Source organism: Salvelinus namaycush, chromosome 4 (genome assembly GCF_016432855.1).
Source record: "Salvelinus namaycush isolate Seneca chromosome 4, SaNama_1.0, whole genome shotgun sequence".
Lineage (NCBI taxonomy): Eukaryota > Metazoa > Chordata > Actinopteri > Salmoniformes > Salmonidae > Salvelinus > Salvelinus namaycush.
Window position 1 is genome coordinate 74,652,798 of NC_052310.1, and position 22,390 is coordinate 74,675,187.

A 22,390-nucleotide genomic window follows, 5' to 3' on the forward strand; every position below is an offset into this window, starting at 1 on the left:
ATGGCTGGGTGTGGGTGGGTGATGGCTGGGTGTGGCTGGGTGATGGCTGGGTGTGGCTGGGTGATGGCTGGGTGTGGCTGGGTGATGGCTGGGTGTGGCTGGGTGATGGCTAGGTATGGCTGGGTGATGGCTAGGTGTGGCTGGGTGATGGCGAGGTGTGGCTGGGTGATGGCGAGGTGTGGCTGGGTGATGGCGAGGTGTGGCTGGGTGATGCCGAGGTGTGGCTGGGTGATGCCGAGGTGTGGCTGGGTGATGCCGAGGTGTGGCTGGGTGATGCCGAGGTGTGGCTGGGTGATGGCGAGGTGTGGCTGGGTGATGGCGAGGTGTGGCTGGGTGATGCCGAGGTGTGGCTGGGTGATGCCGAGGTGTGGCTGGGTGATGCCGAGGTGTGGCTGGGTGATGCCGAGGTGTGGCTGGGTGATGCCGAGGTGTGGCTGGGTGATGCCTTGGTGATGGCGAGGTGTGGCTGGGTGATGGCAAGGTGTGGCTGGGTGATGGCAAGGTGTGGTTGGGTGTGGCTGGGTGTGGCTGGGTGATGGCTGGGTGATGGCTGGGTGATGGCTGGGTGTGGTTGGGTGATGGCTGGGTGTGGTTGGGTGATGGCTGGGTGTGGTTGGGTGATGGCTGGGTGTGGTTGGGTGATGGCGAGGTGTGGCTGGGTGATGGCGAGGTGTGGCTGGGTGATGGCGAGGTGTGGCTGGGTGATGGAGGGCTGTGGTTGGGTGTGGCTGGGTGTGGTTGGGTGATGGCGAGGTGTGCCTTGGTGATGGCGAGGTGTGGTTGGGTGTGGCTGGGTGTGCCTTGGTGATGGCGAGGTGTGGCTGGGTGATGGCTGGGTGTGGCTGGGTGATGGCTGGGTGATGGCTGGGTGTGGCTGGGTGATGGCTGGGTGTGCCTTGGTGATGGAGGGGTGTGGCTGGGTGTGCCTTGGTGATGGCTGGGTGTGGTTGGGTGATGGCTGGGTGATGGCTGGGTGTGGCTGGGTGTGGCTGGGTGTGGCTGGGTGATGGCTGGGTGATGGCTGGGTGTGGCTGGGTGTGGCTGGGTGTGCCTTGGTGATGGCAAGGTGTGGCTTGGTGATGGAGGGTTGTGGCTGGGTGTGCCTTGGTGATGGCTGGGTGTGGCTGGGTGTGCCTTGGTGATGGCGAGGTGTGGTTGGGTGTGGTTGGGTGATGGCGAGGTGTGGCTGGGTGTGGTTGGGTGATGGCGAGGTGTGGCTGGGTGATGGCGAGGTGTGGCTGGGTGTGGCTGGGTGTGGCTGGGTGATGGCGAAGTGTGGCTGGGTGATGGCGAAGTGTGGCTGGGTGATGGCTGGGTGTGGCTGGGTGATGGCGAGGTGTGGCTGGGTGATGGCTGGGTGTGGCTGGGTGATGGCTGGGTGTGGCTGGGTGATGGCTGGGTGATGGCTGGGTGATGGCTGGGTGTGCCGAGGTGATGGTGAAGGTGTGGCTGGGTGTGGCTGGGTGATGGCGAGGTGTGGCTGGGTGTGGCTGGGTGTGGCTGGGTGTGGCTGGGTGATGGCTGGGTGTGGCTGGGTGATGGCTGGGTGTGGCTGGGTGATGGCCAGGTGTGGCTGGGTGATGGCCAGGTGTGGCTGGGTGATGGCCAGGTGTGGCTGGGTGTGGCTGGGTGATGGCTGGGTGTGGCTGGGTGATGGCTGGGTGATGGCTGGGTGATGGCTGGGTGTGGCGAGGTGTGGCGAGGTGTGGCGAGGTGATGGCGAGGTGATGGCGAGGTGTGGATGGGTGTGGCTGAGTGTGGCTGGGTGTGGCTGAGTGTGGCTGAGTGTGGCTGGGTGTGGCTGGGTGTGGCTGGGTGTGGCTGGGTGTGCCTTGGTGATGGCGAGGTGTGGCTGGGTGTGCCTGGGTGATGGCTGGGTGTGGCTGGGTGTGGCTGGGTGATGGCTGGGTGATGGCCAGGTGTGGCTGGGTGATGGCTGGGTGATGGCTGGGTGTGGCTGGGTGATGGCTGGGTGTGGCTGGGTGATGGCTGGGTGATGGCTGGGTGATGGCTGGGTGATGGCTGGGTGATGGCCAGGTGTGGCTGGGTGATGGCCAGGTGTGGCTGGGTGATGGCCAGGTGTGGCTGGGTGTGGCTGGGTGATGGCTGGGTGTGGCTGGGTGATGGCTGGGTGATGGCTGGGTGATGGCTGGGTGTGGCGAGGTGTGGCGAGGTGTGGCGAGGTGATGGCGAGGTGTGGATGGGTGTGGCTGAGTGTGGCTGGGTGTGGCTGAGTGTGGCTGGGTGTGGCTGGGTGTGGCTGGGTGTGCCTTGGTGATGGCGAGGTGTGGCTGGGTGTGCCTGGGTGATGGCTGGGTGTGGCTGGGTGTGGCTGGGTGATGGCTGGGTGATGGCTGGGTGTGGTTGGGTGATGGCTGGGTGTGGCTGGGTGATGGCTAGGTATGGCTGGGTGATGGCTAGGTGTGGCTGGGTGATGGCGAGGTGTGGCTGGGTGATGGCGAGGTGTGGCTGGGTGATGGCGAGGTGTGGCTGGGTGATGCCGAGGTGTGGCTGGGTGATGCCGAGGTGTGGCTGGGTGATGCCGAGGTGTGGCTGGGTGTGGCTGGGTGTGCCTTGGTGATGGCAAGGTGTGGCTGGGTGATGGCGAGGTGTGGTTGGGTGTGGCTGGGTGTGCCTGGGTGATGGCTGGGTGTGGTTGGGTGATGGCTGGGTGTGGTTGGATGATGGCTGGGTGTGGTTGGGTGATGGCTGGGTGTGGCTGGGTGATGGCTGGGTGATGGCTGGGTGTGGCTGGGTGTGCCTTGGTGATGGAGGGGTGTGGCTGGGTGTGCCTTGGTGATGGCGAGGTGTGGCTGGGTGTGCCTTGGTGATGGTGAGGTGTGGCTGGGTGTGCCTTGGTGATGGTGAGGTGTGGCTGGGTGTGGCTGGGTGTGCCTGGGTGATGGCTGGGTGTGGCTGGGTGTGGTTGGGTGATGGCTGGGTGTGGGTGGGTGATGGCTGGGTGTGGCTGGGTGATGGCTGGGTGTGGCTGGGTGATGGCTGGGTGTGGCTGGGTGATGGCTGGGTGATGGCTAGGTATGGCTGGGTGATGGCTAGGTGTGGCTGGGTGATGGCGAGGTGTGGCTGGGTGATGGCGAGGTGTGGCTGGGTGATGGCGAGGTGTGGCTGGGTGATGCCGAGGTGTGGCTGGGTGATGCCGAGGTGTGGCTGGGTGATGCCGAGGTGTGGCTGGGTGATGCCTTGGTGATGGCGAGGTGTGGCTGGGTGATGGCAAGGTGTGGCTGGGTGATGGCAAGGTGTGGCTGGGTGATGGCAAGGTGTGGTTGGGTGTGGCTGGGTGTGGCTGGGTGATGGCTGGGTGATGGCTGGGTGTGGTTGGGTGATGGCTGGGTGTGGTTGGGTGATGGCTGGGTGTGGTTGGGTGATGGCTGGGTGTGGTTGGGTGATGGCGAGGTGTGGCTGGGTGATGGCGAGGTGTGGCTGGGTGATGGCGAGGTGTGGCTGGGTGATGGAGGGCTGTGGTTGGGTGTGGCTGGGTGTGGTTGGGTGATGGCGAGGTGTGCCTTGGTGATGGCGAGGTGTGGTTGGGTGTGGCTGGGTGTGCCTTGGTGATGGCGAGGTGTGGCTAGGTGATGGCTGGGTGTGGCTGGGTGATGGCTGGGTGTGGCTGGGTGATGGCTGGGTGTGCCTTGGTGATGGAGGGGTGTGGCTGGGTGTGCCTTGGTGATGGCTGGGTGTGGTTGGGTGATGGCTGGGTGATGGCTGGGTGTGGCTGGGTGTGGCTGGGTGTGGCTGGGTGATGGCTGGGTGATGGCTGGGTGATGGCTGGGTGTGGCTGGGTGTGGCTGGGTGTGCCTTGGTGATGGCAAGGTGTGGCTTGGTGATGGAGGGTTGTGGCTGGGTGTGCCTTGGTGATGGCTGGGTGTGGCTGGGTGTGCCTTGGTGATGGCGAGGTGTGGTTGGGTGTGGTTGGGTGATGGCGAGGTGTGGCTGGGTGTGGTTGGGTGATGGCGAGGTGTGGCTGGGTGATGGCGAGGTGTGGCTGGGTGTGGCTGGGTGTGGCTGGGTGTGGCTGGGTGATGGCGAAGTGTGGCTGGGTGATGGCGAAGTGTGGCTGGGTGATGGCTGGGTGTGGCTGGGTGATGGCGAGGTGTGGCTGGGTGATGGCTGGGTGTGGCTGGGTGATGGCTGGGTGTGGCTGGGTGATGGCTGGGTGATGGCTGGGTGATGGCTGGGTGTGCCGAGGTGATGGTGAAGGTGTGGCTGGGTGTGGCTGGGTGATGGCGAGGTGTGGCTGGGTGTGGCTGGGTGTGGCTGGGTGATGGCTGGGTGTGGCTGGGTGATGGCTGGGTGTGGCTGGGTGATGGCTGGGTGTGGCTGGGTGATGGCCAGGTGTGGCTGGGTGATGGCCAGGTGTGGCTGGGTGATGGCCGGGTGTGGCTGGGTGATGGCCGGGTGTGGCTGGGTGTGGCTGGGTGATGGCTGGGTGTGGCTGGGTGATGGCTGGGTGATGGCTGGGTGTGGCGAGGTGTGGCGAGGTGTGGCGAGGTGATGGCGAGGTGATGGCGAGGTGTGGATGGGTGTGGCTGAGTGTGGCTGGGTGTGGCTGAGTGTGGCTGAGTGTGGCTGGGTGTGGCTGGGTGTGGCTGGGTGTGCCTTGGTGATGGCGAGGTGTGGCTGGGTGTGCCTGGGTGATGGCTGGGTGTGGCTGGGTGTGGCTGGGTGATGGCTGGGTGATGGCTGGGTGATGGCCAGGTGTGGCTGGGTGATGGCGAGGTGTGGCTGGGTGATGGCTGGGTGTGGCTGGGTGTGGCTGGGTGATGGCTGGGTGATGGCTGGGTGATGGCTGGGTGTGCCGAGGTGATGGTGAAGGTGTGGCTGGGTGTGGCTGGGTGATGGCGAGGTGTGGCTGGGTGTGGCTGGGTGATGGCTGGGTGTGGCTGGGTGATGGCTGGGTGTGGCTGGGTGATGGCTGGGTGTGGCTGGGTGATGGCCGGGTGTGGCTGGGTGATGGCCGGGTGTGGCTGGGTGATGGCCGGGTGTGGCTGGGTGTGGCTGGGTGATGGCTGGGTGTGGCTGGGTGATGGCTGGGTGATGGCTGGGTGATGGCTGGGTGTGGCGAGGTGTGGCGAGGTGTGGCGAGGTGATGGCGAGGTGATGGCGAGGTGTGGATGGGTGTGGCTGAGTGTGGCTGGGTGTGGCTGAGTGTGGCTGAGTGTGGCTGGGTGTGGCTGGGTGTGGCTGGGTGTGCCTTGGTGATGGCGAGGTGTGGCTGGGTGTGCCTGGGTGATGGCTGGGTGTGGCTGGGTGTGGCTGGGTGATGGCTGGGTGATGGCCAGGTGTGGCTGGGTGATGGCTGGGTGATGGCTGGGTGTGGCTGGGTGATGGCTGGGTGTGGCTGGGTGATGGCTGGGTGATGGCTGGGTGATGGCTGGGTGATGGCTGGGTGATGGCCAGGTGTGGCTGGGTGATGGCCAGGTGTGGCTGGGTGTGGCTGGGTGATGGCTGGGTGATGGCTGGGTGTGGCTGGGTGATGGCTGGGTGATGGCTGGGTGATGGCTGGGTGTGGCGAGGTGTGGCGAGGTGTGGCGAGGTGATGGCGAGGTGTGGATGGGTGTGGCTGAGTGTGGCTGGGTGTGGCTGAGTGTGGCTGGGTGTGGCTGGGTGTGGCTGGGTGTGCCTTGGTGATGGCGAGGTGTGGCTGGGTGTGCCTGGGTGATGGCTGGGTGTGGCTGGGTGTGGCTGGGTGATGGCTGGGTGATGGCTGGGTGTGGTTGGGTGATGGCTGGGTGTGGCTGGGTGATGGCTAGGTATGGCTGGGTGATGGCTAGGTGTGGCTGGGTGATGGCGAGGTGTGGCTGGGTGATGGCGAGGTGTGGCTGGGTGATGGCGAGGTGTGGCTGGGTGATGCCGAGGTGTGGCTGGGTGATGCCGAGGTGTGGCTGGGTGATGCCGAGGTGTGGCTGGGTGTGCCTTGGTGATGGCAAGGTGTGGCTGGGTGATGGCGAGGTGTGGTTGGGTGTGGCTGGGTGTGCCTGGGTGATGGCTGGGTGTGGTTGGGTGATGGCTGGGTGTGGTTGGATGATGGCTGGGTGTGGTTGGGTGATGGCTGGGTGTGGCTGGGTGTGGCTGGGTGATGGCTGGGTGTGGCTGGGTGATGGCTGGGTGTGGCTGGGTGATGGCGAGGTGTGGCTGGGTGATGGCTGGGTGTGGCTGGGTGATGGCTGGGTGTGGCTGGGTGATGGCTAGGTATGGCTGGGTGATGGCTAGGTATGGCTGGGTGATGGCTAGGTATGGCTGGGTGATGGCTAGGTATGGCTGGGTGATGGCGAGGTGATGGCAGGGTGTGGCTGGGTGATGGCAAGGTGTGGCTGGGTGATGGCAAGGTGTGGCGAGGTGTGGCTGGGTGATGGCGAGGTGTGGCTGGGTGATGGCGAGGTGTGGCTGGGTGATGGCGAGGTGTGGCTGGGTGATGGCGAGGTGTGGCTGGGTGATGGCGAGGTGTGGCTGGGTGATGGCGAGGTGTGGCTGGGTGATGGCGAGGTGTGGCTGGGTGATGCCGAGGTGTGGCTGGGTGATGCCGAGGTGTGGCTGGGTGATGCCGAGGTGTGGCTGGGTGTGGCTGGGTGTGCCTTGGTGATGGCCAGGTGTGGCTGGGTGATGGCGAGGTGTGGTTGGGTGTGGCTGGGTGTGCCTGGGTGATGGCTGGGTGTGGCTGGGTGATGGCTGGGTGTGGCTGGGTGATGGCTGGGTGATGGCTGGGTGTGGTTGGGTGATGGCTGGGTGATGGCTGGGTGATGGCTGGGTGATGGCTGGGTGTGGCTGGGTGTGGCTGGGTGTGGCTGGGTGATGGCTGGGTGATGGCTAGGTATGGCTGGGTGATGGCTAGGTATGGCTGGGTGATGGCTAGGTATGGCTGGGTGATGGCTAGGTATGGCTGGGTGATGGCTAGGTATGGCTGGGTGATGGCGAGGTGTGGCTGGGTGATGGCGAGGTGTGGCTGGGTGATGGCGAGGTGTGGCTGGGTGATGGCGAGGTGTGGCTGGGTGATGGCGAGGTGTGGCTGGGTGATGGCGAGGTGTGGCTGGGTGATGGCGAGGTGTGGCTGGGTGATGGCGAGGTGTGGCTGGGTGATGGCAAGGTGTGGCTGGGTGATGGCAAGGTGTGGCTGGGTGATGGCAAGGTGTGGCTGGGTGATGGTAAGGTGTGGCTGGGTGATGGTAAGGTGTGGCTGGGTGATGGTAAGATGTGGCTGGGTGATGGTAAGGTGTGGCTGGGTGATGGCTGGGTGTGGCTGGGTGATGGCTGGGCGTGGCTGGGTGTGGCCTAAAGTAATGAGTGAAGTACGTAAATGGAAGCGTTCCCCAAGCTACAACCTCCCAGTTTTTCAACTGGTAGTTAAGTACAGCACCGTTTCTGTCTAATTGAACAAATACATTTTTTGGTGCTGAACTCAGCCCTGGGGAGGGTGGGACAGGAAACTAATCAGACCAATCATATCACACGGTCAGTTCTGAGAGTGTACATCCAATCAGAGCATTTATGAATGTTTATGTATTGTTTATGATGACATTCTAATTTGTCTATATGCAGGTGATTTATGATGTGCTGTTCATATGTAAACTAGGTTACGGAAAAAGGGATTCTATTCTCTGATTGTATTCTGTAACTCAAAACTCATGACTCCTACCGGTAGGCCCAAAAACGGGGCAAAGAAATTAGAGCCCAGGTCAGCGATGACGACATAGAAGGCAATACATGTCCCCAACATCAGACCTATCATACTGTAGAGAGAAAGAGAGAGAGACAGAGACAGAAAGAGAGACCAGAAGAGAGAGGGGACGAAGTGGGAGAGACATTCAGACAATAGCGAGGCTCTAAAGACACAAGATATACAGTGCATTCAGGAAGTATTCAGACCCCTTGACTTTTTCCACATTTTGTTACAGCCTTATTCTAAAATTGATGAGGGGGAAGAAAAAAAATGTAATCAATCTACAATGACAGGTTTTCATACATTTTCGCAAATTTATAAAAAGAAAAAAATGAAATACAATTTTTTTAATTTTCTTTTTACACAACTTCCCCCCCCCCCCCCCCCCAATTTCACGGTATCCAATTGTTAGTTACAGTCCTGTCCCATCGCTGCAACTCCCGTACGGACTCAGGAGAGGCGAAGGTCGAGAGCCGTGTGTTCTACGAAACACAACCCAGCCAAGCCGCACTTCTTGACACAACGCCCGCTTAACCTGGAAGCTAGCCGCACCAATGTGTCGGAGGAAACAACGTAAACCTGGCGACCATGTCAGCGTGCATTGCGCCCGGCCCGCCACAGTAGTCGCTAGTGTGCGATGACACAGGAACATCCCTGCTGGCCAAACCCTCCCCTAACCCGGACGACGCTGGGCCAATTGTGCGCCACCCCATGGGTCTCCCAGTCGCGGCAGGCTGTGACAGAGCCTGCACTTGAACCAGGATCTCTAGTGGCACAACTAGCACTGTGATGCCTAAGACCACTGCACCACTTGGGAGGCCCTGAAATATCACATTTACATGAGTATTCAGACCCTTTACAAAGTATTTTGTTGACGCACCTTTGGCAGCGATTACAGCCTTGAGTCTTCTTGGGTATGACGCCACAAGCTTGGCACACCTGTATTTGTGGAGTTTCTCCCATTCTTCTCTGCAGATCCTCTCACACTCTGTCAGGTTGGATTGGGAGCGTTGCTGCACAGATATTTTCAGGTCTCTCCAGAGATGCTCGATCGGGTTCAAGTCCGGGTTCTGGCTGGGCCACTCAAGAATATTCAGAGACTTGTCACGAAGCCACTCCTGCGTTGTCTTGGCTGTGTGCTTAGGGTCGTTGTCCTGTTGGAAGGTGAACCTTTACCTCAGTCTGAGGTCCTGAGCGCTCTGGAGCAGGTTTTTCTCAAGGATCTCTCTGTACTTTGCTCCGTTCATCTTTCCCTCAATCCTGACTAGTCTCACAGTCCCTGCCACTGAAAAACATCCCCACAACATGATGCTGCCACCACCATGCTTCATCATAGGGATGGTGCCAGGTTCTCTCTAGGTGTTGCAATTGCAATTCAGGCCAAAGTGTTCAATCTTGGTTTCATCAGACCAGAGAATCTTGTTTCTCATGGTCTGAGATTCCATTAGGTGCCTTCTGGCAAACTCCAAGCAGGCTGTCATGTGCCTTTTACTGAGGAGTGCCTTCCGTCTGGCCACTACCATAAAGACCTAATTGATGAAGTGCTTTAGAGATGGTTGTCCTTCTGGAAGGATCTCCCATCTCCACAGAGGAACTCTAGAGCTCTGTCAGAGTGACCATCGGGTTCTTGGTCACATCCCTGACCAAGGCCCTTCTCCCCCGATTGCTCAGTTTGGCCGGGCGGCCAGCTCTAGGAAGAGTCTTGATGGTTCCAAACTTCTTCCATTTAACTTAGGGATAGGCGTCCCGTCAATGGGACAGTTGTAAATCATGCTGCGCCTCATGATCGCAGATTTTAGAGAAACAACAAATGTCGGTACCTATAAGTGTCTTATTTCAGCTAAAAGCTTAAATTCTTGTTAATATAACTGCACTGTCCAATTTACAGTAGCTATTACTGCGAAAACATACGTACTTACATTCTAAAGTCTTGCTCTGATTTATCATCCAAAGGGTTCCAGAGATAAAAAGAAGTGTCGTTTTGTTAGATAAACTCCTTTTTCATATCCTAAAAAGGTTCATATACCATGCACAATCGATTTTGTATGTCCACTCATTCAATTTGCAAAGAAAGGAATCTGTGAAAATCTAACCCTAAACGTTGTTTCAACCAGCCAAATCATGTTCGTATGTTTTCCTCAGAGATCCTAGAACGTAACCAGACTTCACTATATCATTAGGGGTGTAGTATATCCTATAGGACACCATATTTGGTCAGAGAGCGACGCCTTCATGGCCGATGACGCGGGCGGTCTTCACTTGAACGACTAACTTTGTCAAATAAGCACCAATTGGGGTCAAACAAAGCTAGCTAGATACTCCCGTAAAGCCCGGCTCGTTGGCTATCTGGAAACCCTGTATATGTCGTAAAATGTAGTTACTAACCTTGTACGACAGCATGCTTTTTCCTTTCGGACAAAAATTGCAAGAATATTCAGAGTTATGAGGTTATGAAAACTGGTTGTTTTGCAAATGTTGAACTTATAATATGGCTACTAATACTGGAAAAGCTAAATCAAAGTCCAAGTATACAGATTTGACGATATTCTTGCAGAAAAATGTAATATGAATACAAATGTCTCCTTGACTATCTGCCCAAATGTACCTGGGTGACTTCACACTAAATGTCATGTAGCTCATACTTCAAGTTATCCATCTGAAACTTTGCATACACTGCTGCCATCTTGTGGACACCATCGGAATTACAACCAGAGTGATGACTGGAACTGGGACCTTTCTCTTGCATTTCAAAGGTGGTGGTAGAAGAAGAAAAAAACGTGTTCTTTTTCTTTGTATTTTCTTCTACCAGATCTAGGCTGTTATATTCTCCTACATTCAATTCACATTTCCACAAACTTCAAAGTGTTTCCTTTCAAATGGTACAAAGAATATGAATATCCTTGCTACAGGCAGTTAGATTTGGGTATGTCATTTAGGCAAAATTGAAAAAAAGGGGGCTATCCCTAAGAACTGTGTTCTTGGGGACCTTCAATGCTGCAGAAATCTTTTAGTATCCTACCCCAGTTCTGTGCCTTAACACAATCCTGTCTCAGAGCTCTACGGAAAATTCCTAGCGTGTTTAGGAATTGGTTATAGCTTGGTTTTTGCTCTGACATGCACTGTCAACTGTGGGACTTTACATTGACAGGTGTGTGCCTTTCCAAATCAATTGAATTTACCACAGGTGGACTCCAATCAAGTTGTAGAAACATCTCAAGGATGATCAATGGAGACAGGATGCACCTGAGCTCAATTTCGAGTCTCATAGCAAAGGGTCTGAACACTTTTGTAAATATTTAAGTTTTTTATAAATTTGCAAAAATGTCTAAAAACATGTTTTTGCTTTTTCATTGTGGGGTATTGTGTGTTGATTGATGAAGAAAAAAAAACATTTAATCAATTATAGAATAAGGCTGTATCGTAACAAAATGTGGGAAACAGGATGCACTGTACATCGCAACTAGTGCTGACCCCATTTAGTCGACTGGTTGAGCAAGGGGAACAGCTACTCCAAGTCTCAGAGCGAGTGACGTCACCGATTGAAACGCTATTAGCGCGCACCCCGCTAACTAGCTAGCCATTTCACATCGGTTACACCAGCCTAATCTCGGGAGTTGATAGGCTTGAAGTCATAAACAGCTCAATGCTTGAAGCATTGCGAAGAGCTGCTGGCAAAACGCACGAAAGTGCTGTTTGAATGAATGCGTACGAGCCTGCTGCTGCCTACCATCGCTCAGTCAGACTGCTCTATCAAATATCAAATCATAGACTTAATTATAACACACAGAAATACGAGCCTTAGGTCATTAATATGGTCGAATCCGGAAACTATCATTTGGAAAACAAAACGTTTATTCTTTCAGTGAAATACGGAACCGTTCCGTATTTTATCTAACGGGTGGCATCCATAAGTTTAAATATTCCTGTTACATTGCACAACCTTCAATGTTATGTCATAATTACGTAAAATTCTGGCAAATTAGTTCGCAACGAGCCAGGCGGCCCAAACTGTTGCATATACCCTGACTCTGCATGCAATGAATGCAAGAGAAGTGACACAATTTCACCTGGTTAATATTGCCTGCTAACCTGGATTTCTTTTAGCTAAATATGCAGGTTTAAAAATATATACTTCTGTGTATTGATTTTAAGAAAGGCATTGATGTTTATGGTTAGGTACAGTCGTGCAATGATTGTGCTTTTTTCGCAAATGTGCTTTTGTTAAATCATCCCGTTTGGTGAAGTTGGCTGTCTTTGTTAGGAAGAAATAGTCTTCACACAGTTCGCAACGAGCCAGGCGGCCCAGACTGCTGCATATACCCTGACTCTGTTGCAAGAGAAGTGACACAATTTCCCTAGTTAAAAGAAATTCATGTTAGCAGGCAATATTATCTAAATATGCAGGTTTAAAAAATATATACTTGTGTATTGATTTTAAGAAAGGCATTGATGTTTATGGTTAGGTACACGTTGGTGCAACGACAGTCATTTTTCGCGAATGTGCACCGCATCGATTATATGCAACGCAGGACACGCTAGAAAAACTAGTAATATCATCAACCATATGTAGTTAACTAGTGATTATGATTGATTGATTGATTTGTTTTTTATAAGATAAGTTTAATGCCAGCTAGCAACTTACCTTGGCTTCTTACTGCATTCGCGTAACAGGCAGGCTCCTCGTGGAGTGCAATGTAAGGCAGGTGGTTAGAGCGTTGGACTAGTTAACCGTAAGGTTGCAAGATTGAATCCCCAAGCTGACAAGGTAAAAATCTGTCGTTCTGCCCCTGAACAAGGCAGTTACCCCACCGTTCCTAGGCCGTCATTGAAAATAAGAATGTGTTCTTAACTGACTTGCCTAGTTAAATAAAGGTGTAAAAAAAAGAAAGAATAATAAATAAATAAATAAATCGGCCAAATTGGTGTCCAAAAATAGCGATTTCCGATTGTTATGAAAACTTGAAATCGGCCCTAATTAACCGGCCATTCTGATTAAATCGGTCGACCTCTAGTAGCAATATTTATAATATATAAATAGAATATATTATTACACACACACAACCGTTCAAAAGTTTGGGGTCACTTAGAAATTGATGTACAGGCGTACAGAGGCCCATTATCATGAACCATCGCTCCTGCGTTCCAATGGCACGTTGTGTTAGCTAATCCAAGTTCATCATTTTAAAAAGGCTAATTGATCATTAGAAAACCCGCCATTACATCCATGGGAATGGCCAGAAAAACCATGGACACGACTACATGTGGACTACGCTGGACCTTTCCTAGGAAAAATGTTCCTTGTGCTGATTGATTCTCACTCAAAGTGGATGGATGTTTAACCCATGAACACGTCAACATCGTACGCTACGATTGAGAAGTTAAGACAAAGCTTCAGTGTTATGGGATTGCCTCAAATGTTGGTTAGTGACAATGCTACTTGTTTTACAAGCACTGAATTCACAAGTTTCATGAAACAAAATGGAATTCAGCACGTAACGTCGGCCCCTTTTCACCCATCTTCAAACGGATTAGCAGAACGTGCGGTTCAGACCTTGAAGGAGGGGATGAGGAAGATGCAAGGGCCCAGCACTGAAACAAAGGTGTCAAGATTCTTGTTAAGCTACAGGATTACTCCTCAAGCTACGACTGGGTTGTCACCTGCAGAAATGTTGATGTCAAGGAGGTTAAGGTCAACCTTGGATCTCATCAGACCAGACCTGAAAATAAAACAAAAGCAATGGAGTCAAAAATGGAATCATGACACCCGAGCCAAACTCAGAAGTTTCTCACCTGGAGATGATGTCTATACAAGAAACTATGGGTTTGGTCCTAAATGGATTCCAGCTACCATTGAGGATTGCTCAGGACCAGTATCTTATACTGTGATCATCGGAAGTGGACAAAGACTAAGGAGACACGTGGATCAGATCCAAGCTCGAATTCCAGTTCCATCCGGAGATCTGGATCAATTCTTAAACGAGCAGGACAGGACATTGGAACGTTCCCCAGAGTTGCAGTTGGACAAACCACCTGAGACCAACAATGCTCAACTTCCTGAGACCACCAGTCCGGGACGACCTCCTCCTGTGAAGTCTCCACAAAAGGACTTTGTTTCACCATCAAGGGGTGAAGATCTGGTGGCACCAGCTACACCACCTCTGAGACGCTCTATTAGAGAGAGACGTCCGCCAGACTTTTTCAGATCCTAAAGGAGATCATTTTTGAAAAAATGTAAATAAGAAAATAGCATAGCTCAGAAACGAATTAAATTGGGTTATTAGCTTTAAAGGGGGGGAATGTAGTAACCTGGTATATTTATGTTTACCAATAGATGGCAGTATTGACTCAAGACGGGGGTTTGCTTCCCGCTATCCGTAGCTATTTCCTATGTCTGCCTATTTAACTATGATTAAGAAAGCTTCAGGTAGTTTAAGCCAGGTGCACAAGAGAATGTAATTCTTAGTTACAATTAATACTAAACCGTACTTAAGTCTCATGAGTCGTAACTCTAAGAAGCCTTTAAGGATACTACAGTTAGTGATTAATTTGAGCTATATTTCTGCTTTTTGTGACTGCTATCTTTCGCTGGAAAAATGGCTGTGCTTATTGTGGTTTGGTGTGACCTAACATAATCGTTTGTAGTGCTTTCGCTGAAAAGCATATTTGAAATCGGACACTTTGGTGGGATTAACAACAAGACTACCTTTAAAATGGTATAAGAAACATGTTTGTCTGAGGAATTTTAATTATGAGATTTCTGTTGTTTTGAATTTGGCGCCCTGCACTTTCACTGGCTGTTGTCATATTATCCCGTTACCGGGATTGCAGCCATAAGAAGTTTTAACTAGGGAAATTGTGTCACTTCTCTTGCGTTCAATGCAAGCAGTCAGGGTATATGCAGCAGTTTGGGCCGCCTGGCTCGTTGCGAACTGTGTGAAGACCATTTATTCCTAACAAAGACCATAATTAATTTGCCAGAATTGTACATAATTCTGACATAACATTGAAGGTTGTACAATGTAACAGCAATATTTAGACTTAGGGATGCCACCCGTTAGATAAAATACGGAACGGTTCCGTATTTCACTGAAAGAATGAACGTTTTGTTTTCGAAATGATAGTTTCCGGATTTGACCATATTAACGACCTACGGCTTGTATTTCTGTGTGTTATTATGTTATAATTAAGTCTATGATTTGATAGAGCAGTCTGACTGAGCGATGGTAGGCAGCAGCAGGCTCGTAAGCATTCATTCAAACAGCACTTTCGTGCGTTTGCCAGCAGCTCTTCGTTGTGCTTCAACCATTGAGCTGTTTATGACTTCAAGCCTATCAACTCCCAAGATTAGGCTGGTTAACCGATGTGAAATGGCTAGCTAGTTAGCGGGGTGCGCGCTAATAGCGTTTCAATCGGTGACGACACTCGCTCTGAGACCTTGAAGTAGTTGTTCCCCTTGCTCTGCAAGGGCCGCGGCATTTGTGGAGCAATGGATAACGATGCTTCGAGGGTGGCTGTTTTCGATGTGTTCCTGGTTCGAGCCCAGGTAGGGGCGAGGAGAGGGACGGAAGCTATACTGTTACACTGGCAATACTAAAGTGCCTATAAGAACATCCAATAGTTAAAGGTATATGAAGTACAAATGGTACAGAGATAAATAGTCCTATAATTCCTATAATAACTACAACCTAAAACTTCTTACCTGGGAATATTGAAGACTCATGTTAAAAGGAACCACCAGCTTTCATATGTTCTCATGTTCTGAGCAAGGAACTTAAACGTTAGCTTTCTTACATGGCACATATTGCACTTTTACTTTCTTCTCCAACACTGTTTTTGCATTATTTAAACCAAATTGAACATGTTTCATTATTTATTTGAGGCTAAATTGATTTTATTGATGTATTATATTAAGTTAAAATAAAAGTGTTCATTCAGTATTGTTGTAATTGTCATTATTACAAATAAATAAATAATAAATAAAATTGCTCGATTAATCTGTATCTGCGTTTTCGGTATCGGTGTTGAAAAATCATAATCGGTCGACCTCTAGTCTCAACGTCAACAGTGAAGAGGCGACTCCGGGATGCTGGCCTTCTAGGCAGAGTTCCTCTGTCCAGTGTCTGTGTTCTTTTGCCCATCTTAATCTTTTATTTTTATTGGCCAGTCTGAGATATGGCTTTTTCTTTGCAACTCTGCCTAGAAGGCCAGCATCCCGGAGTTGCCTCTTCCGTGTTGATGTTGAGACTGGTGTTTTGCGGATAAGTGACTCACTGGTACGCTTATGTTAACAAAGCAACATATCCTAAAAACAGGACAGGTCAAAGTAAAATGGACATTATGGAATGGACAATCACAACTGTTGTCCAGGATTTTCACCCGATTGTCATGATCAGTGGTTTCAAGTTTGTATCAGTACATTTTTGACAAGCTGATCATAGTGAAAAATAAAATACTTCTGCATTTCCCGCTGTGTAAATAGGCTCCTGCTTCAATAGCCAAATTGATTAGTCACAGGAATCAGGACTAATAAAGCCAATGTAATGCTTTTTTTGGTCTTTTCCGGACATCGTTTTTTGGTGTTTTACAAACGATAGGCTTACCACATAGATGGGCATTCATAAAATGACATTTCAGGCAACACTGTAGGCTACACCTCAGTAAACACGAACTGGTGCCTTTTGGACGGCTTTTTTTGGTGCAGTTCCAGACCAGCCTTGATTTCCACATTCACGGACATTGGTTTTTGGTCCGGTCCAGACCAAATCTGGACCAATTATAGACATTCATGTTTGGTTCAGATATTGTCCGATCTGGACCAGCCTTGATTTGGTCCAAACATAGTCTAAAAATTACATTTTTTCAACTTTCATTCAGAACCAAAAATGAGCCTGATTTCAACATCCGGAAACATTTATTTTCAACGTTTGTAAAATAGGTATTTTCAACTTTCATTCAGAACCTAAATTGAACCTAACTTCAACGTCTGGAAAATACATTTCTTAAAACTATTCTAGTTTTACGGGGGATGTCATTTTTTTGGTATCGCCTATGGCGGCAGAACGGTAAAGAGCGGCCCTGGCTATAGGTCAGGCCCTATTGTGCCCTATTCGGACTGGATTCGTTTTAATGAGGGAGGTTGGGTAATGTCGGGTAAATTTAGAACCAGGAACAGATATAGCCCTTGGTTCACTCCAGACCCGACTGCCCTTGACCAGCACAAAAACATCCTGTGGCGTACTGCATTAGCATCGAATAGCCCCCGTGATATGCAACTTTTCAGGGAAGTTAGGAACCAATATACACAGTCAATTAGGAAAGCTAAGGCTAGCTTTTTCAAACAGAAATTTGCATCCTGTAGCACAAACTCAAAAAAGTTATGGGACACTAAAGTCCATGGAGAATAAGAGCACCTCCTCCCAGCTGCACACTGCACTGAGGCTAGGAAACACTGTCACCACCGATAAATCCACGATAATTGAGAATTTTAATAAGCATTTTTCTACGGCTGGCCATGATTTCCACCTGGCTACCACTACCCCGGTCAACAGCCCTGCACCCCCCACAGCCTCCCCCATTTCTCCTTCACCCAAATCCAGATAGCTGATGTTCTGAAAGAGCTGCAAAATCTGTACCCCTACAAATCAGCAGCGCTAGACAATCTGAACCCTCTCTTTCTAAAGTTATCTGCCGAAATAGTTACAACCCCTATTACTAGTCTGTTCAACCTCTTTCGTATCGTCTGAGATTCCCAAAGATTGGAAAGCTGCCGCGGTCATCCCCCTCTTCAAAGGGGGAGACACTCTAGACCCAAACTGCTACAGACCTATATCTATCCTACCCTGCTTTTCTAAGGTCTTCAAACGCCAAGTTAACAAACAGATTACCGACCATTTCGAAACCCACCGTACCTTCTCCGCTATGCAATCTGGTTTCCGAGCTGGTCATGGGTGCACCTCAGCCACGCTCAAGGTCCTAAACGATATAATGACCGCCATCGATAAGAGACAATACTGTGCAGCCGTCTTCATCGACCTGGCCAAGGCTTTCGACTCTGTCAATCACCACATTCTTATCAGCAGACTCAACAGTCTTGGTTTCTCCAATGACTGCCTCGCCTGGTTCACCAACTACTTCTCTGATAAAGTTCAGTGTGTCAAATCGGAGGATCTGTTGTCCGATCCTTTGGCAGTCTCTATGGGGGTGCCACAGGGTTCAATTCTCGGGCCGACTCTTTACTCTGTATATATCAATGATGTCGCTCTTGCTGCGGGTGACTCTTTGATCCACCTCTACGCAGACAACACCATTCTGTATACATCTGGCCCTTCTTTGGACACTTTTAACAAACCTCCAAACGAGCTTCAACGCCATACAACACTCCATCCGTGGCCTCCAACTGCTCTTAAATGCTAATCAAACTAAATGTATGCACTTCAACCGATCGCTGCCCGCACCCACCCGCCCGACTAGCATCACTACTCTGGACGGTTCTGACTTAGAATATGTGGACAACTACAAATACCTAGGTGTCTGGTTAGACTGTAAACTCTTCTTCCAGACTCACATTAAGCATCTCCAATCCAAAATTAAATCTAGAATCGGCTTCCTATTTCGCAACAAAGCCTCCTTCACTCATGCTGCCAAACATACCCTCGTAAAACTGACCATCTTACCGATCCTCGATTTCGGCAATGTCATTTACAAAATAGCCTCCAACACTCTACTCAACAAACTGGATACAGTCTATCACAGTGCCATCCGTTTTGTCACCAAAGCCCCATATACTACCCACCACTGCGACCTGTACGCTCTCTTTGGCTGGCCCTCGCTTCATACTCGTCGCCAAACCCACTGGCTACAGGTCATCTATAACTCATTGATAGGTAAAGGCCCTCCTTATCTCAGCTCACTGGTCACCATATCAGCACCCACCCGTAGCACGCGCTCCAGCAGGTATATTGCACAGGTCGCCCACAAAGCCAATTCCTCTTTCGGCCGCCTTTCCTTCCAGTTCTCTGCTGCCAATGACTGGAACGAACTGCAAAAATCTCTGAAGCTGGAGACTCATATCTCCCTCACTAACTTTAAGCACCAGCTGTCAGAGCAGCTCACAGATCACTGCACCTGTACATAGCCCATCTGTAAATAGCCCATCCAACTACTTCATCCCCATACTGTATATATTTATCTAGCTCCTTTGCACCCCAGTATCTCTACTTGCACATTCATCACTCCAGTGTTTAATTGCTATATTGTAATTACTTTTCCAGTGTTTAATTGCTATTTTGTAATTACTTTGCCTCCATGGCCTATTTATTGCCTTACCTCCCTCATCTTACCGCATTTGCACACACTGTATATAGACCTTTTCTACTGTATTATTGATTGTATGTTTGTTTATTCCACATGTAACTCTGTGTTGTTGTATATGTCGAACTGCTTTGCTTTATCTTGGCCAGGTCACAATTGTAAATGAGAACTTGTTCTCAACTAGTGTAACTTTAGTCCGTCCCCTCGCCCCGGCACGGGCGCGAACCAGGGACCCTCTGCACACATCAACAACAGTCACCCACGAAGCATCGTTACCCATCGCTCCACAAAAGCCGCGGCCCTTGCAGAGCAAGGGGAACCACTACTTCAAGGTTTCAGAGCAAGTGACGTCACCGACTGAAAGGCTGCTAGCGCGCACCACCGCTACCTAGCTAGCCATTTCACATCGGATACACTAGCCTACCTGGTTATATAAAGCTGAAATAAAATAAAAACGTAATTATGTGAACGCCCACAAAACACCACATCTGTAACTTTTGTCCAATCCGAATCTGCCATGTCAGTCATTTTTACATGACAGGAGAGTAACAATTCCAACCAGAATAGCCTACTGTTTTTGGGGGAACTCCAAGGTCCTCTGATAATACTAGTCCCTGTGTTTTGAGAGAAATGTCTGAGATTGGCAGGTGTTGCTCGCGGTTTGCGCAAGAAAACAGTAACTGATTTGATAAAATGGAACTAAGTGCCGCGCATAAGCTATATATGAATGGCCTTCATGTAGCCTATCAACTTCACAGTGAATGCTTTAGTTTCTATGTTTTGTGCGTATTAATTGAATATTACCAAATGCATCGGTAAAGAATATTGAGCCTATTAAATGCAACCCTTGCTGTTAAATGCAACCCTTGCTGTTAAATGCAACCCTTGCTGTTAAATGCAACCCTTGCTGTTAAATGCAACCCTTGCAGTTCAGTGTGTCAAATCGGGTATTCTAATCCTATAACAATTCAAATATTATGGCGACACTATAGGAAAAATGTTTTGGTTTAGAAACTTGGGAACCAAGCTGGAGTTATCAGTGTAGCCCCATCACCTGGACATGTTGAAATACTGTATCTTCACGCCTAGAATAAAAACCTCCAGGCTTCTGTCAGAACTGTCAATTTATTGGGAAAAGATTTTAAATTACATGGGGCAGTTTGAAAAAAAATTAATCCAGTCTGACTCGTCCTCTGGAATAACGGACATTCTGGAGTAATAATTACATAACCAATGAGCTCTAGTAATATTAGTCCCATGCAAATAGGTATTTGGTCATATGCATGCGATGCATACATGTGTCAAGTAAAGACAGCAAGGGTTGAGGAACAAGGGAGTGTTTTTCCTAAACAAATAAGGGATTTCAGTAACAGGTCTTTTCAGTCAGAAATGGCCGTAATTATGTTGCAGCTTCAGCAACACGGACAGCGCGATAAACACTGTTGATGTTATGTGGTGGCCGCTGCAGCAGAGAGGAGAGTCAACGGGTGCTAGTCAGTCACTCGCTGTCTTTTTTTAAATTATACACAGCACAGCAAGTCTGAGCCCGGCACAATCAAATCAATTGCTGGTCGGATTCCCTATAGTCATTTGTGTCTTAATTATTTAATCAAACCAGGTGCTTAATACATCAGACAAGCTCAGTGAATTTAGTTGATTTGATTAAAACCCATTGGATGTGTCAATATATGGAAAATACACATTTAAAAATGTAAAGAACAGACGACTCTTGGCTGTCTGTTTTTAGTTAGGGACAGCCCTAATTGCAAAAGCATTGGCTCTCAAAGGAAAGGATACATACCTGGTCTCCACCAGTGTTTTGCCTGGTTTGCCATAGGCATGGAAAGCTAGGCCAGCATAGGTCCTGCGTTTGGTGCTGCTGGCCGTGTAGACCAGAAACATACATGACTGGTGGGTCATCCACGAACAGAAGAACAGCAACAGAGTCCCTAGCACTATCCCACACTAGAGAGAGAAGCAGAGAGAGGGAGATGTCAAAACTCTCAGCAAGTAAGGCAACTCTGTCATACACATTTCATATTGACAGGTGCATGACGAGAGACTAAAAGGGCAATTCAATACAAAGGTGTTAACATCAGATTTAAAAAATGTATCCACAGCCTGTATATTACACCTGTTAGAGAGCGTGGAAAGGTAAACACGGAACATATGGTGCCTTATTCACTGTCATATGTCACACCAGTAGGTTATCGTGAGTTCACAAATAAGTTATACACACCGTATAATGAACTAAATCTGCTATAGGAATAATCGTTTGGCCGGTGTGAGATAGCGGTACCTGTTTGAAACAGAAAGGCATGGTCAGCACGCTCACTCCAACGATGCTGTTGACCACGTTCATGATCAAACCCCAGTTTGAAGCCGCCACCGTCATTTTGCACGGTTCGATGTTTTTCACCACCCAAAACCGTTCACCGAACTAGCTAGCTACGTTGAGAAATGACAACGGGAAATCGCTAGCAGTGGCGGCCGTTATTTGGTCCAAGTTGCGATGATGACAGTAGTTGAATCCGGTGACTGCTTTGCTTTTTCCAAAACGTATCCCTCAAGAGTTTGTGATGTGGCGCTTGTAGGCTAGCGAACTTGGAGAAACAACAACAAAACATCACTGCATCTACCGATCAGATCAGGCAAACTAGATCATTCAGCTAAAATACATGTATGAGACATTTCGATTAAATAAAGTACGTTCATCTCCATGGTGCATGTGCGTTTAAAAGGAAAGTTTGACAACTGAAAGGAAATCGAACTGTTGTTACAAAAACTGGTCAACCGTACGTAGCTACCGTATTAGCTATGTTATCATCGGTGATTCTTCTACTTTGGTCCACTGTGTTGGAAAAATAGCGTTATAAATTTATATCATTCACATAACATTTTATATATTTACCATGAAACAGGCGACTACAAAAGCTTCGAAAATCACTTTTCCTGAATGACTAACCAGGAAGTATGAATCTCGCTCGACAACTCGTGACAAGACAACAATCAAAGTATAACAACTCTGGCTCGTGATGCATTTGGAAGGCTTAGATGCCCTCTAGCGGCCAGGCGTGTTCCTGCATTTCAAAAGGGTAGTGTCCCAAGATACAATACATTAATTGCGTTTAAGCAGCCGTGACAACCTGGAAAAAAAACCTCCAGGTTCATGTTACCAATGACTGTCTGGCATTTTTCAGTTAGTGTATAACATTTGAGAAATTACTAATTTGTCACTTGATCATGGTGTAGCCATTTTTCATAATTACTTTCTGTTTACAAAGTGCAGGCAGAGATTAAATAGGCCTACAGTAGAGACTTTGTTATCATCACAAACACACAGCCACAACTCGTCCCAAATTAAGTGAAAGCGGCACACATACAGATGACATCCATGATGTTCTG

At 49.7% G+C, this 22,390-nt stretch overlaps 1 protein-coding gene across 1 annotated transcript in view; it reads right to left on the reverse strand.

The window, feature by feature from the left end:
• The window catches only part of LOC120046817 (putative sodium-coupled neutral amino acid transporter 10), a 69,778-nt gene extending 47,798 nt beyond the window's left edge, over nucleotides 1-21,980 (reverse strand). Inside the window, exons 1-4 of the mRNA XM_038992352.1 lie at nucleotides 21,897-21,980; nucleotides 21,285-21,588; nucleotides 20,787-20,950; nucleotides 7,652-7,745 (exon numbers count right to left, since the gene is read on the reverse strand). Of these exons, the coding sequence (XP_038848280.1) occupies nucleotides 7,652-7,745; nucleotides 20,787-20,950; nucleotides 21,285-21,380 (354 nt within the window). The 5' untranslated portion in view covers nucleotides 21,381-21,588; nucleotides 21,897-21,980. The remainder of the gene's footprint in view (nucleotides 1-7,651; nucleotides 7,746-20,786; nucleotides 20,951-21,284; nucleotides 21,589-21,896) is intronic.
• Between the last annotated feature and the right edge of the window lie 410 nt (nucleotides 21,981-22,390).